At 60.1% G+C, this 15,835-nt stretch overlaps 2 protein-coding genes across 10 annotated transcripts in view; one reads left to right on the top strand and one right to left on the bottom strand.

Annotated features, from left to right (window-relative positions):
* HDAC7 (histone deacetylase 7) overlaps positions 1–3,964 on the top strand; it is a 95,537-nt gene extending 91,573 nt beyond the window's left edge. For all 9 annotated transcript variants that reach the window (XM_064474366.1, XM_064474365.1, XM_064474367.1 and 6 more), the window contains 8 exons: positions 48–135; positions 453–572; positions 1,028–1,125; positions 1,224–1,342; positions 1,533–1,666; positions 1,775–1,859; positions 2,107–2,245; positions 2,855–3,964. In XM_064474366.1, coding sequence (XP_064330436.1) covers positions 48–135; positions 453–572; positions 1,028–1,125; positions 1,224–1,342; positions 1,533–1,666; positions 1,775–1,859; positions 2,107–2,245; positions 2,855–2,900 — 829 coding nt within the window. In that variant the 3' untranslated portion in view covers positions 2,901–3,964. The remainder of the gene's footprint in view (positions 1–47; positions 136–452; positions 573–1,027; positions 1,126–1,223; positions 1,343–1,532; positions 1,667–1,774; positions 1,860–2,106; positions 2,246–2,854) is intronic.
* Positions 3,965–7,437: 3,473 nt separating this feature from the next.
* Positions 7,438–15,562, bottom strand: LOC135317887 (twist-related protein 2-like). Its single transcript, XM_064474490.1, has 2 exons — positions 14,697–15,562; positions 7,438–8,347 (listed from the first exon to the last, which is right to left on the bottom strand). Exon 1 carries the CDS (start codon positions 15,186–15,188, stop codon positions 14,703–14,705), a length of 486 nt encoding a protein of 161 aa, XP_064330560.1. The 5' UTR covers positions 15,189–15,562; the 3' UTR covers positions 7,438–8,347; positions 14,697–14,702.
* Between the last annotated feature and the right edge of the window lie 273 nt (positions 15,563–15,835).

Raw genomic sequence — 15,835 nt, forward strand, 5'->3', positions numbered from 1 at the left:
CTCGGGAAGGGCCCTAGTGTTAACCAGCTCCAACTCCCTCTTTGCAGGGGATTCTGCTTCTTTAACTCGGTGGCCATTGCCGCCAGGCAGTTGCAGCAGAAGGGGAAGCTCAACAAGATCCTCATTGTGGACTGGGTAAGTCCCCTGTGTCCCCCAGCGTGTCCCTGCTCCTCCCCAGGACGTCCCCAGGAGCAGGCGTCTGCACCTCCTCCCAGCTCTGGCTTGGAGCTAGACCGGAGAGCAGCAAAACCTCCTCCTTCGGGGACCGGCTGCAGGACCGTGGCTGGGAACCCCCCAGCGTGTCAGGGTGGGGGAGCAGGAGCGGATCCTGGAGATGGGGGACCAAGCCCTGGAGCAGGGTAGAGACCCAGTTGCTTTTAGCTCCATCAGGCTGTAGGGCCACACTCAAGGCTGGAAAAAAAAAAAAGCGCTCTCCCAATTTCTCCCCTTAGGATGTTCACCACGGCAATGGGACCCAGCAGATCTTCTACAGAGACCCTGACGTTCTCTACATCTCTTTGCATCGTCATGATGATGGCAACTTCTTCCCCGGCAGCGGGGCCGCAGACGAGGTAAAACGTGCCGACAGGCTGCGAGGTCTGTGCAGCTCTGCCCGGGGAGGGCAGCGCTGGTGGCGAAGGTGGCAGCCAGCCAGCAGAACGGGGCTCTGCCCGGTTTGAGCGGAGGGTGGCTGTGGGTCTGCGCCTTCCCCTTTTGGGCCTGATCCTGCCTGCTTCACCCAGCTGGCTGCGGAGCGAGGCTTTGTCCTGCCTGCAGCCAGCAGCACGGGGATGGTGGCTGATGGCTGCAAGGCTCTGGGAAACGTCCAGAAAATGCCACAGCTTCTGCTGCTCTTCAGCAAGCTTTGCAAACCCAGCTCCCATGGCCCTGACGCAGGGAAGGGGGGGCCGGGACACCCAGCCCTGCCTCCCCGGAGCCTGGCAGTGGTGGGTCCTGCTCAGGGCACTGCCCCAGCGTCCCTGGAGGTTGCACCCAGGCCTTCACTGCTCTCCTTGCTCTCTCACAGGTTGGTGCTGGCCCCGGCGAGGGATTTAATGTCAATGTAGCCTGGACTGGAGGGCTCGACCCCCCGATGGGTGACCCTGAGTATCTGGCTGCTTTCAGGTACCGTCCTCCGTGTTTCTGCTCATCTCTTTCCGTCCGTGTCAGGCTGAGCCAGCACTTAACACCTCTTATTTGTTTTTTTTTCTTTCCCCACGCAGGACGGTGGTGATGCCAATTGCACACGAATTCTCACCCGACGTGGTGCTGGTGTCGGCCGGCTTCGACGCGGCTGACGGCCACCCGCCACCCCTGGGCGGCTACAAAGTCTCTGCTAAATGTAAGGAGGTGGAAGCCGCGCCGCTGTCTCAGGGCGGGTTGTTCCCACCGCCCACCCGGGCTGGGTCATGGTGTTGGGGGTGGCAGCTCTCCAGGGAGCTGGGAGAGATCTTTGGGCTTGTACCGGCCTATCGAGGCCCCAGCGTTTCAGGCAGGGCGTCTGACAACCACCCCTTGGGCTTCTCCTCCAGGCTTTGGCTACATGACGAAGCAGCTGATGAGCCTGGCTGGTGGAGCCATCGTCCTCGCGCTAGAAGGTGGCCATGACCTAACGGCCATCTGCGATGCATCCGAGGCCTGTGTGTCAGCCTTGCTGGGCAACGAGGTGAGGGCTGGGGGTCAGCGGGTCGTGGCTGTGGGGCTGTACTGGTGCTGTGGGCCGAGCCCTGGGCGCAGCTCCCTCCTATTGACCCCCTCTGTCTTCCTTTGGCAGCTGGACCCTCTCCCAGAAGAAAGCATGAGGCAGAAGCCAAACGCCAACGCTGTGCGCTCCTTGGAAACGGTGATCCAGGTCCAGAGTGAGTGTCCCAGGGCCGGGGGCTCGGTTAGTTACCATGGAAGGGCCAAGTGTTAGCACTTCCTCCCCTCTCCAGTAAATCCCATGACCTCCAAGGGAACATTTGGCATAAAAGACCCCAGCGGAGCCCTCCATCATCGTCCTCCTCGTGGGAGGGTGACGCCCCATGTGTGCGCTCTCTGCAAGGGAAGCCTGGAGACCTCAGGCACCCCTATCCTGGCACCTCCTGATTTTTGCTTCTCCTGCAGGTAAATACTGGGTGGCCGTGCAGCGCTTTGCCTCCAAGCTGGGCTGCTCCTTCCTGGAGGCGCAGCACCACGAGGCAGAAGAGGTGGAGACGGTCACAGCCTTGGCCTCCCTCTCGGTGGCCGTGATGGTGGAGAAGAGGTGATGCCCTTAACTGATGCTGGGAGACGTGGGTGCCCCTCGCTCCCTGTGTGCCTGGTTCCGAGCCTTGCCATCGCAGGGGTGGCAGCAGGGAAAGGCCGTGTCCCCCCAGCCAGATGAGCTTCGGGGAGGCCAGGACGTTGCTGGTTTTAAGCAGGTCTTGGGCTGTGGGAGATAGAAATTACAACCGTCCTCCCCCTCGAGAGCTCAGATCCTGCAGCCCCCACAGACCTGGCCCCAGCATTCAGCACTGGTGGGCGGCAGGGTGAGCTCCTGCATCCACGTGGTCAGGACCTGGGCTGGCTTCGGGGATTCAGTCCTGGGCTCTTCCCAAACAAGGTGAAACTGAGACCAAATCCTTTCTCCTTCCTTGGAGGCTGGAGGCGTGGGGGTTTATCACCTCCTTTCAGCCGGGGTCCTGCCTGCCCACCACCTTTTCCCATCCTCACCAGGACTCAGCCAGAGTCTACGTAGGTCTCAGTGGAGCGGGAAGCACTGGGAGGCCCGTGTAGATGCTGGGCTTGCCAGAAGGCTCCTCAATGCTGAGAGAGTTGTGTTGTGTCACACAGGTCTCTCCTCCTTCTCATGTGTCTTATTTCTCCATTCCAGGCCACAGGACGAGCCGATGGAGGAAGAGGAGCCCATGAACCAGTGACGAGCAGTGACATTTTTCTGCTCCCCTGCTTCCAGGATGTGGCTGGACTCTCCTGAGCCCAGCGCTCGCTCTTCACTCCTGGCTTCCCGTTTGCCACGTCATCCTCACTCCCCGAGTCACGGTCCTGAAATGGCCTGGACCTTTGGCTGCCGCCTCGGCAGGTCTCCCAGAAAGGATGCTCCTGCAGCCACCGGGAAGATGTCTTCCTGCTCGGGACCGATGGAAAACCACAGACTCCCTCTGCAGGGCATGGCCTTGCGAACCTAGACCGTGCGTGCTATCAGTCCCCAACCTTCGGGACCTGCAGCCCCTCTGGGGACACGCGTGAGAGGCCTCCACCCCTCTGGCTGCGCTGGCAGCCCGACGCAGACCTGCCCTCCTCCTGGGATCTTCCTCACCCTTGGGGAAAGGGGGTGGGTGTTGGGATGGATGTTGTGGCCAAGCTGCGGGTGGTTAGAGCCGCCTTCGGGACTGCACCGAGAGCTCCTCCCCGGCCAGGCAGCGCTGCCTTTGAGAAGCAGCCCGGTGTTTTGCTCGGGAGGGACGGGCTGTCTGTGTCTTCTCGCGAAGGCTCCCTGGCCCCCCTTCCTCTGGTAGGGCCCAAGGAGGGAGTGAGCATGACAGTGAGATGGGGTATGACCTCGTTCTGCACGAGAAGCGTTTGGACAGCTGTGCACGATGCGCCGATCACCTTGCAGCTGGGGAAGAGCAAGGGCTGGAGTGTCTGCAGTGCCCAGGATTGCACCCGTGGGACATCCTAACCACTAACCAGAGCGCGAACCCTCTGGTGCTGGGGCTCTGATTTGCACTATATACAATTGACGTGTGCTAATGTGAACCTTACGTACTCTTCTTTCCGTGGGAATGCCGGGATCAAACACGTCGTCGTGTGGATGTTACCAAGGTGCCTTGAGCCCTTTTCAGCAACCCGCTGACCTGAGGGTCTGTATCAGTGCCCACCCCTGTAATCCCTAAAGCAGGGGGCAGCCCAGCTGTCTTCCAGTCAGCCCCCTGAGCCCACCCCCAGCACCCCCATGGGCCCCTCTTCTCCAGCTGAGCTCAACTCAAGTCCTGTCCCCCTCTGCTTGGTGCTCCGCTGCCCCAGGGATGCCCAAAGCCCCAGCAATACAGTGCCTGTCTCTGTCCAGGCTGTCTTGGGTGACAGAGGCAGGGTCAGGCCCCCCAAAAACGCCGTGTCCGGCTAGATTTGCCTTCTTCCCATCTCATAGTGCAACAGGGCAGCATGTGGCTCGTCACCCCGGGAGCCTTCCCCGTGTCGTCCCCGTGTCCCCTGGGTTGCCCCCCCAAGGACAGGTCCCCGCTCGGGCGTCACGGTGCTGCGGGGTTTGGGGACAGCTGGGCTGGGGTGGCCGGGACACAGAGGCCTGGCTGAGCTCGGGAGGCGGCCAGGACCAGCAGGCACAGGGAGGAGGTTTTGTAAAAAAAAAAGAGAAAGGAGAAAAAAAAAAAAGGACCTTGGAAGAATAAAACATTTCTGTGTCTCCGACTGCCCAGAGCTGGGGTCCAGCAGTGCCGGCCAGAGACCGGGGAGGCTGTGAGTGTCCTTACAGCCGGGTGACACGTAGAGAAGCCGGCCTGGCCGCACTGCAGCACTGCCCTGACGGCCGCCTCCTTGCTGCCGGGGCTCGGGTGCCTGCGCTCGCCCTGCAGGGTGGTCCTGGGACCCCTCCACAGCAGCATCTTGCCGGACAGGAGAGAGGGTGTCACGTTGCAGTGGGACAGCTTGGGCAGGAAAGGGTTAAAAAGCCCCCCAAAACCTTTCACTGTCTTCTCCAGAGCCTGGTATTAGTAGCTGCCGTCCCTCCATGGTGTGGGTCTCCCCCTGAGGTGGGCTGCGGGGTGGTGGGAAGGACCTGCTTCTCCAGCCTTGGGCCACTTGAGGGTTTCTGGTGTCCCTGAGCCAAGGCTGGTGCTGCCACCCCTTCCCTCGGGTCCACCCCCTTGGCTGAGCTGGGACCCCCACGGACCCCTCGGCTCCACCCCCTCGGCTGAGCTGGGACCCCCACGGACCCCTCGGTTGAGCTGGGACTCTACAGATCCCTCTGCTGAGCTAGGCTCCCCACAGACCCCTCAGCTCCACCCCCTCGGCTGAGCTGGTCACCCCACAGACCCCTTGGCTCCATCCCCTCAGCTGAGCTGGGACCCCACAGACCCCTCGGCTCCATCCCCTCAGCTGAGCTGGGACCCCACAGACCCCTCGGCTCCATCCCCTCAGCTGAGCTGGGACCCCACAGACCCCTCGGCTGAGCCGGGCCCCCCACGGCCCCGTGCCGCGGCTCTGCCGGAACCACCACCTCTCCCTCCACCGGCCTCAGTTTCCCTTCCTTGCTCGGTCCCACCCTCGCTCCCGTTTCTCCCGGCGGGTCCCAGCCCGACTCACGCCCCGCTGGAGCCGTCGTGCTGCGACGTGGCCCGCGGCCGCTCCTCGCCTCCGGGGCAGCCCGAAGCTCAACAGCCGAGGGGCGCTGGTGCCCCAGTTGCCATCGCGCGAGCGCTGTGGGGGCAACTGGGTGAGCTCAGCTGTGGGAGCTGTTACAGAGGGACGTGCCCCAAGCAAGCGGCCTCTTGCCTCAGTCCTTAACTATTTTAGTATTTAACGTTTTCAGTTTTCCTCTGGGTCTATCAGGGCAAGATACCAATGGAAAAAAAGCTGTGATTAATTAAGCTCATGAATCCAAGGGCTGGCCCTTCCCAGCCTCCAGCCTGGCGCCCAGCGACACCTTCCTGAGCGTCACCCAGCCCGGGCTGGGGTGGGCGGCCAACAAGTCGGTCACCCTCTGCACGCTGCGTGGTGGGTAACCCCAACCCGGAGCCGAGACCCCGCGCAGCCCCTCTGCATTCGCCTCCCTGTCGCGTCCCCCCGGCCCGGGCGCCGACCGGCTCACGGGACGCGCCGGCCCCAGCTCCCAACCGGGTCGCTTGAGGGTTCGACCCTGAAGACGGGGGCCAAACACCGCGGTGGTGAAACGCGGGTGTTTGTGCGAGGTTTTCTTTCCTAGCGGGGTTACGTGCTTGTTTGGAAGGGTGGGGTGGCACCGCCTCATCCCCAGGTCCCCCCTCCCCCCCAACCACCCCTTTCAGGGGTGTCCGCTGAGCGCCGAGGCTGGAGGAGGTGGCGGGGTCCCATGGGTGGACGTCCTGCCGTGGTGATGTGGACGCCCAGGTCTGGGTGGGTGCGTCACTTCTCGCCCAGGCTGGAGGGAGGGTCCTCGCCCACCTCCCATCTGCCTGGTTTTAAGAGCTGAACGTCCCACCGTGACGCCGACGATGGGCTTCTCCAGCGGTTGGAGCTGGGCTCTGCAGCCGTCCCTGGCGCCGTGCCCGCGCCGCGCCGCTGAGCGCGCTCCGTCCCATCGCCCGCGGCGAACGGGACACACACACCCCCCAAAAATGGGCGCCGGGACCCACAGAGGCCCCCCGCCCATGGGGTGGGTGGTTGGTGCGGCGGCCGCTGCGGGACGCCCGGTGTCCTGCTGGGGTGACCGGCCCGTGGGGACGGGGTTTTGGGGGGGGGGGGATGACCCCCAAGACTCGTGACGGTAACGGCCATGACACCCCCAGATCCGTCCCTCCTTGCCCCAATGAGCTTTTCCCCCCAAAACTCTGTGTCTTTGGTAACAACCACCATGACCATGACATTGAAAAACCCAAAGTTCTTCGTTCACACTGTTGTTCGGGCCTTAGGGCTGATGTTTTGCTCATTTTAAAATAAGTCGAGATAAGGATTTTTTTTAAAAAAGACTCAACAACATGTTACTTTAAAAATAATTTTTTTAAAGATACTTAAAAGATACTTAAAAGCGCTTTTTTTAAAAAAAAATTAGGGTTGGAAGCCTGAGTCTCCGCTTCACAAAGAGGTATTTCCCCTTTATTTTTAAAGCACATTTTATTTTTTTGAAAAAAAAAATTATATTTCTAAAGGTGGTTTCATTTTTCACGTGTAAAATACTTCCTCTGATGCGGTTAATGAAGCCATCCACAACCCTATTTTTAATGGAATTTTTATTTTTTTAAGCACATTCAGGTCTTTTTAAAGGCTGCGGTCAGCTCCCCGGAGCAGGGAATCCACTCACAGTGTACATAAAAATTGAAGATTATACAGAAAAAGGTAGTCTGAGCCTTGCTGTCGCTTCTCGTTGGATTCTCTGGTGTGTAATAAAGCGTGATCACTAACTGAAACTCTGCTGTTGAGTCACTGGTACCGCTTCTCTCCCACATGGGGTATTTGGGTTACACGCGTGTTGCAGCCTCGCTTACAGGGAGTTTTTTTCCTCCCTTTCTCTGCTAAAACGAGCAAAAATACCTGATTCTTTTGCCCAATTTAAATACCACTGGCCGAGCACCAGCGCTGACGGAGGGTGCAGGGGCGGGCGCGCGGCCACGCTGCCTCGCGCTTACGGCAGCACCATTTCCTTAGGAAACAAGACGTTTGAACCCTGGAAAATTCCCCCTGGACTTAACGGGATTGTCCGAAAACCCCAAGGCCCCTCCGTCATCCCCCCCCCAGCGTCTCTGCATCCCCCCAAAAGAGCCTGAATCCCCCCAGGGCAGCACCGCTCCCGAGGGGTCCCCAAACTCTCGCACCCTCGCGAGGAAGAGGGAAGGGCTGCGTTCAGCGTCTCCAGCCTCGTTTTCCAATAATTTCAAAGAAATTGGGTTCTTCGAACAGGGCGGGTGATTTTGAGGCACGTCCGCAGGGCGTCGTGAGCCGCGGGGTTCACTGGGGGGCTCAGCAGCCCCCCAAAACCCACCCTGCACGCCAGGCAGCAGTACAGAGCGTGGTGCCAGCGCGGTGCGGGCCTCCAGAGCGGCGTGAAAGAGGCCCAAACCCTTGGTGGCTGCGGTTTCGTGTCCCTGGGGAGGCGTTAGGAAGCGGTGAGCACCAGGCCAGCGAGGGACGGCTCGAGCCTTTCCCATCGCCCCGAGAGGGGTTGTCCCCGCCTGGTCCTGGCAGAAGGCAGCTGCCTGCACGTCCTGGCTGCGGGGCTGGCTGCAGGCGGCGGGGGGGCGCGGGGAGCACCGAGCCCGCTGAGCCGAGGACATCGGCGTCCCTGCAGGCTCGGGAAGCGGGCGGCTACTACCGGCGTAGGTAACTCGACTATTTCTTACCTGCGAGTCAAAAAATAAATTACACCCTAAAAGAGTTTCATACACAGCATCCAACCAAGCTCGTTCCAAGCAAAACCACCTGGGTCCTGGTTCAGGTCCCGGTTCGGGTCCCTCTGCCCCAGCCCCGGGGTTTGGAGGGGGTCAGAGCAGCCCCGGGCGAGGGGGCTGGCGGGGTGGGACGGGGCTCGCGCTCTCCTGCTCGCCGGGGAGGCTGCTGTCGGTTTTTTCGGGTGCTGGAGGAGAGCGGGGTGGCGGGGTCTGGGTGCCCGGGTGCTGCTGAGCTGCTGCTTGCTTCCATCGAGGCGGAGGCGGAAGACCTAAGGGAGACAGGCAGGGTCAGCCCAGCTGCCGAGTCACCGAGGTTTTGGCTCGGTACGGCCAGCCCAGGCTTCCCAAAATCATGCAAAACCCGGCGCTCGGCTGGGAAGCCGGCGGGGGGACGAGCCGCGTTGGGTTGCTGGCCTTTGAGCCTTCGTGCTTCGCATTCGCAGGCTTCCCTGCAGCCACAGGCGTTTGCATGGGACGTGCTGGGAAATGCCCTCGCACCTGAGCCCGGGACCGGGAGCGTTCAGAAAAACATTTTTAAAATCACAGCTTTTACCTCAAATATGCTTCTCCGGGAGGAGGGAGAAGGAAAGCAGCCGAACCACTCACCCCGCCCCCTCCGTGGGGAGGACTGGCACTATCCTGTGATGAACTGGTCCCTCTCCAGCCCGGAGGATGACAGGCTGTCCCCAGGGTGGGTGACGCCAGAGGGGACCCCGTGGAGCCTCCGGGCGCCTCCAGCCGATGCCGGACGCCAGCCTGGAGCCAGGGGCCGTGGTGCGGGTGAACCGAGCACAAGAGCAGGGCAAGCCAAGCCGGCAGCCGGACCCGGACCTTGGGCAGGGGCAAACGACTCCTGCAAGGGCTGGAGGAGATTGGAAACGGCTCCAGCATGTCTTGAGGGACCAGGCATGGGGAGGGGGAAGAGGGGAATCAAGCCCTGTAGGGCAATGGCTTCGTTTTGCTGGCCCTGGCACTCGCTGGGCTTCCTCCCCGTCACCCCCAGGTCTCCGGCTTTATTTCATCCCCCCTGCTTTGACGCCTGCTTCTGTAGTCCCTCCTTGAGCAATAGCTGAGCCCTTTACCTCTCTGGAGAGGAGCCTGGAGAGGAATAAATCAAGCCCTCCAGTAATTCACCCCTGGGCACTGGCTGAGGTAATGCGGCCAGGGGCCGGCAGGCTGCTGGGGGCAGCCCCTGCCCACCCTCTCTGCAGATGGGACGGAGCCTGCCCGAGCCAGGCGGCAGAGAGAGGAGAAAAAAACCCCGCAGCCCGACGCATCCCGTTGCTGTGCCTTTGGGACCGTGGTCTGAAAGGTCTGCGCCGGGCGCTGCACGCATCCGCGGTGCTCGAGGGCAGCGATGCCTGCTGCCACAAGCAAGGCTGGCACGGCGCAGGGGTGGCCGGGGTGGTGGGAAGCACAGCCACGAGCCTCTCAGCCCAGCCCGTGTGAACGCTAACAACCTCCCCTCGCCCCACAGCACATCAACCTCTCAAGCCAACAAGCTCTGACGCCAAACAACGCGCTCACGGTGTGATTTTTGAAAGCGGCCGAAGGGCTGCGGGAGCCTCCGTGGGCGAGCGGCCCTGCCCCGAGCGCGCAGGGCTTGGGGACGGAGGCTCCCGGGGCTGGCGTGGAGCAGACCCCAGAGCCGGGACACACAGCGCTCCGCGAGCCTGTCCTCAGCGCCCCGGCCGACGGCTGCCCTTCCCTCCCTCCGCTGCATTAACGCCCTCGTCGCTGCTCAGGTACAGCCCTATAAAAGGAAATTAAATGCAAAGCCCGTCTCGTTAACGCATCTCCTTCGTTCCCCCTCAGATCCCAGGTGCATTCCCATGACATTTGGCGATGAAATACGGGCTCGTTTCAAAGGCATTCCTCTGGGCTAAGCGAACACAGCTGAGATCTAGCGAGCCCGGCTCCTCGTGGGGATCGTAAACCAGCAGACATTTTAATGCTCGTGAAGACTGGCTCTGTAGGTTTATCTCTGTTTTAATTTTAACTAATCCTGAGTAGTGCTGAGAACCTGCTTTCCTGCGATGGAGAGGAACCCGGTCCCCCCGGGCAGGTTTCAGGTTGAGTTCTTCTGGCTTTAATACAAATATGGAAGTTTTTGCTAGAAAAAGGTTTTTTTTCTGATGGTGAAATTAACGGCAGCCCCAGTCTCCTCTTCGGCATGTCCTTGTGCTGGATGGTCTCATGCCAAGAGACCTGGAGAGGGAAGGCTGGACACAGCCTGTGGCTCTCTCTGCTTCAGGCTGGGCTCCGGGAACATCAAGGTGATGCCGCCCCTTGATCCTACACAGCAGTCGGGGCATCCCCGGGCACGGCGTGAGCTGCTTGTGGTCAGACTGAGCATCCCCAGCCCACCCAGTCCCGCACCCTTACCCAGAGCCAGGGCGCGAGGTCAGCCCTGGGGTCCTGGGGGATGTCCCGCATCCCTCACCTAGGGCAGCCTCTCCTGCCCCAGGGCACCCCAGCTGGAGCCTTCAAGGCACCAAACATCTCTCCTTCTACCTGTGCACCCTACAGACCCCGTGGCTAATGCTGCCCCAGCTCTGCGCCTGTGGGGCAGAGAGCAGCCCCTGAACCTTCTCCACGCCAGATCAAGGAGCAAATCCCAGAAGCGTCCTGCCAGGGCGCGTGGATGGGAGCACGGGGCACGGCTGGTACGTGGCGTATTCCTTGACCCGAATGGAAAAAAGAGAAATCACGGATTTCCCAGGATTTGGGCAACTCCTCTTCTCTTCTGGGAGCTCAAACCAAAAGTGAAAGCGAGGTGGTTGCTGCCAGCACCACTCCTCGCCCGCTGGACCTGGCTAAGGAGGAGCCCAGCGCCCGGGCTTGCCCTAAGCCAGCCCGGGGTACCCTGAGCCAGCTTGGCCAGTTTAACCAGCAGGGAGCGAATGGACCCACTTCTCGCTGCTTTCAAAGGACGGACGGAGGCGGCGTGCAGCTCAGCCGGCCAGGGCTGTGCGTTCTCGCCAGGCTGCAGAGGGATCTCGGCTTTTTGAAACAGATGCTGCTTTAAATGTATTTTCTGAGCAGATCTGAAGAGGGAAGGGAGCTCTCCCCAAGCTCCTTTAGTACCCTGGTGCTTTAATACCGTGCAATGAGACGTATTTATAAATAAAAGAAAATGAAACATCCACCCGACAAAGCAGACTCCAAGCAAGAGCAACAGTCCCCAAAGGGAAGATTTATCCAAGGTCTTTCAGGATAGACAATTAAGTGAGGGCAATGCGAGAAAGACAATAAATCCAGGGAGACAAATGAAGGGCGAGGAATATCACCCCTTACAACTCCACCAGTCTTTCCCCCCCAGCAGTTTCAGCTTCCAGACTCATTTTCTCCTCCAGCAGGAAAAGAAACCATTTTAATGTGCTCAAGACTGTGCTGAAAAACCATGAGCTTGGGGGACTTCAAACATTATTTTTCTTGCCTGAGGGCTCAATCCCTCTTTCCCCGGATGATGTCTCCTGGTTAACAAGGGCATATCCACATCCCGCTATTCCAGCGCCCTTTGATATTTAATAGGCTGGGTTTCAGTGGAGACCAGTACGCCGGCGCTCGCAGCAGCCATTAGCTGCTTTACATTATAAAATTACAGTCCCATTGCAAGCGCTGGGTTAATTCACTTACGGGAGAGAGACGCAACCTTTCCAACTCCGGCATCGCTTCCCCTGTGGCTGTTCCCTCTTCTCGGTCTTTGCTTAGCAAATCCTCCTCCCCTTACGTCCCTGCCCGGCTGGGAGATGCTAATTGGTACCCGAATACCGCTGCAGGTTGGCACAAAGCAGATTATTATCTATTCAGCTGAAGGATGCTTTGCCTCAAGGCAAGCACCGGAGCCGCTCGGGATGAATATTAACCAGCAAGGCTAAGCACACTGAGAGTACCGCGCTCACAGGACGTGAGGGATTTTACACGGAGGCTTTTTCATTTAGCAGAGACAGCTTTAAGATCACTAAGGGTCTTTAATGCCTCTGTTTATCATGGGAGCGCGACTCCTGCCAAGCACTCGGCTTAAATAAACAGGTCTACAAGTCAACGTCCGGACGCAGAGCTGCACGTCAGCCCCCACACGCAACCGGGAGCGGCCGCGCGTGTGCCGAGAGCAACGGCCTCGAGTCTGGGGGCGATGGGGAGGGCACTCAAAACCCCCACATCTCCTCAAGGTGGCCATGCCTCTAGCTGGGCTTGAACGACGCGCACAGCACGGCCTTCGTCAGCACAGTGCCGAAGCCCTTAACAACCACCCACCAAAGAAACCCACGCGCCCGCCAGGCGGATCCCACCTCTCTTGCGACCCCCAGGAGCGGGGCCAAGCTGTGCCGAGCAGCTCCCATCTTTTGGGGGCGTGCACGGAGCACCCTGCCTCCCCCAAAACAGGATAACCCAGCTGCCTACTGCAAAACTCACAGGGCTGCTAAAATGTGATGCCCAGAAGAGGGTGAGAGAGGCTCTGGGGAGGGATACGGGCTTGCTCTGCTCGGGAGGCTTAGCATCCCGACCGTCCCTGGCAGCTTCTTGGCTTCTCAAAGTGAGAACAAGTAACCACACGCTTTGCTTCTGGCTGTCCCAAAGGGGACGGTGTCCCTGGCAGCACCCTGCCACGGCTAAGGGGCAGCAATCCGGCTTCTAGCAAGGGCTGTCTTTCTCATCCAGGTCTTAAACAATTATTGTCTGCCCCAAATAATGGAAATCTATACACGGATTTAGGCAACTGGCAGGTTTGCTGTTGGCTAGAAGAGCTCTTAGCAAGGTTTGCAGCAAAACGAGAGTTTAAATGTAGCACAACCTTAAATGAAATCCCCCTGGGAGCTGGTCAACACCTTCAGCCGGCGGCTGCACCGATATCCGCAGATCTGACCTGAAATTCAGGGCGGTTAAGTGGCAAAACCCAAATGCAGGCAGGTCAGCAGTGCTCATGTGGGCGGTGGCAGAGGGTCCCGGGCATCGCTTGGGCCACTTGGCAGGAATTTGCTGTGATTTATTTTGTCTCAGAAAGGCCTCTTTCCTCCCTTTCCCACTCCCTCTGGCCTTTCGAAACGTGAGACCAGGGTGGCGAGCAGATTACTTTTGGTTTTTTGCACTATGGCTTCCCCAAAATACACTCTAAAGGTGGAGGCACGAGGAGCCCGTCGTCCTCGCCAGGCTGTGCCGTGACAGGGCAGGGACCGGCGGTCTCACACCGGCCTGCAGCATCGCACCAGCTCCCTGCCCCAGCTGGAGGGGGGGGGGTGTCTTTAATTAGGGTCTTGCACCCGCTCAGCACTTCCCACCACAGGGTCTGGCCTGTCTCGTGTTATAAATACGCTGCTTCTGCTTGCAGGGAGACCACGGCTGGGCGCGGGCATGCGGGTCCCTGCACTGAACTGGGACTTCAGTAAGTCTGGCCAGGAGGAGAAATGGCACGTAAGGAGGTTGCACAAGGCTGACCTCAGATAGCTGGCAGAAAAATATAAAGAAAAGGGTTTTCCACGTCGCAGCCCTTAGTGGTGGGTGCAAGAAAAATGAGTCCTTTTGCAGTTGGCTTCTCCAGAGGACCCGGTGGTCTCTAACCCCCGGCGCCGGGGCCGACACAAGGCAGGGGTTAGCCAGTGCCCGAGGGAAGCCAGATAGCCCTGAGCCTGCTTAGGGGACAACGGGGACTCTCGGGATCTGGGCTGGGCGCCCACGAAGTGCCCCCAAAGTCCACAGCTTGGGAACGTCCTCCGGAGCTTTCTGCTCCCGCTCACGGGCTGCCGGGAACGTTAGCGTGACCCATCTCCCCCCGTGCCCCCTTTCTCCCAGCCCAACGAGACCTAAAGCAGTGAAAATAGGATTATTCCCCTCTCGTCCCAGCAGCTTTGCCAGTGACCGAAAAGATGCTCAGGTGGAGGCCGGCTGGTGCTGAGCACACGAAGCGAGGGGTGCCGTGCAGCGGGCGGGCAGACCCCCGCACCCTCACGCAGTATTGTAGTCCCTGCAGTGTAGGATGCCTACAGAGCCGGGGGGATTACGGATCCCATCTTATCTGCAGCGCTGTAGGAGCGGGAGAGGAGAAAGCCCGGCAGGATGGGGGCCCCGGGGCCACCCAGCGGCTTCGGGGGCCGGCTGCCGAGTTTCGCCCGAGAGGCGAGCACAAGGCTCTTCGCGCGGTGGGAGCAACAGCAGCCACCGGCCGATGTCTGCAGGGCTGCCGCCGGTCTTGCTCGTGCCGTTTTGACACCTCGCTAACCCAAGCACATTCAGGAGGGTGTCTGCTGATTTACGTGCCCTCCCGGGTTACCATGGGAGGATAAATCAGATTTATTTATTTTTTTTAAGCCCTCGTTTTAAACCTTTCACTAGCCTGCCCAGACCATACCCCACTAAATGAGATCAGTTGCTTCAGGGCTCCGCTGCTCGGCCCCCTGCAACGTCCTACCGGCCCCGGCAAGGTTGGGAATCGCCAACTCCTCCGACCGCCGGCCTTGGCAGCGTCTGGGGTTCGTTAAAGCAAATCGCTTGCACGTGGAGCGCGAGGAGGGGGCGGCTGCCGTGCGTTTCCCCCGCAGGACCGGGCTGGGGAGGTGCACGGAGGATGCAGGAGCGAGGGATGTGCGGAGGCGTCAGCGGGGAGGTGGCGATACGTACCCCGGCTCAGTGGGACGCCGACATGGACCAAGCCCCTTCCATCCTCCAGACGGAGAAGGCGTAGCTGAGCCTCTCGTGGGCCAGGTAGTTGCAGCTGGTGATCTTGTGGTCCAGCTCATCGCTCTGCAGGACCTGGTACAAGAAGTCTATGTAGCGGGCGGCCAGCTTGAGGGTTTGGATCTTGCTCAGCTTGTCGGAGGGCAGCGTCGGGATGATCTTCCGCAGCTCCGCAAAGGCGTCGTTGAGTGACTGGGTCCGCTGGCGTTCCCGCACGTTGGCGATCACGCGCTGCGTGTGCACGTCGTCGAAGGACTGCGGGACGGGGCTGCGCTTGCTCCGCTTGCCCTGCGGCGACGGGGCACCGCAGTCCTCTGCCGCCTTGCCCCCCTGGCCGCGCTTGCGGAGGCATTTCTTGTGCAGCCGCTCGCCCTCCTCCTCGCTGGTGACCAGGCTGCCTTCGGGGGAGTCCGGGCACATGCTTTCCTCTTTCATCTTCTGGGCACCTTGCAGGCAAAGGGCTCCGGGGTCTCACGAGGTGCGACGGCCACAGCACATCGGCGAGGCGGCCTGGAGAGCAGCCGGTGCCCACGCAAGAGGTGCAGCCTGGAGCATCCACCCTCCAGCCTCCCCAAACCTCCCAAGCCTTGCGGAGCCCTCCAAGGAGCTCGGTTGGTTTTTCCTTTGGGCTACGGAGAGGAGGGCGTTCGAATAACTTTGGGGAATGGCTCTTGCTGATAGGGCGAGGGGGACCGTGGGCGGACCAGGCACAGACCAATGCAGCCGTGCAAGGTAATGCAAACATCAGTGGAGCTTATGGGTTCCAGATTTCCTTCCTCCCTCCTCCACCGACACCCCCAAGCCCTCCGGCACAGATGCTCCTGCCTGCTGCCCGGATGTCAGGGGACATTGCCTATGCTAACGTGAGCACCAGCCGTGGAGTTCAGGGCAGACTTTTTTGGGTTTTAGCCTTTTTTTAAAATTTTTTAAAAGCCCAGTTGACCCTGCAAAAGCCAGTCAGAAATATTCACTTGTCCAGTTTGGAACAAGAGACTCTTATCTATGAGAGATTCAGGTGGAAATGTGGAGCGATGGATGTTTCAATGAGCAATACAAGGTATTCTCGGAGTCCAGGGGAAGAA

This window comes from Phalacrocorax carbo, chromosome 27 (genome assembly GCF_963921805.1).
Source record: "Phalacrocorax carbo chromosome 27, bPhaCar2.1, whole genome shotgun sequence".
NCBI lineage: Eukaryota > Metazoa > Chordata > Aves > Suliformes > Phalacrocoracidae > Phalacrocorax > Phalacrocorax carbo.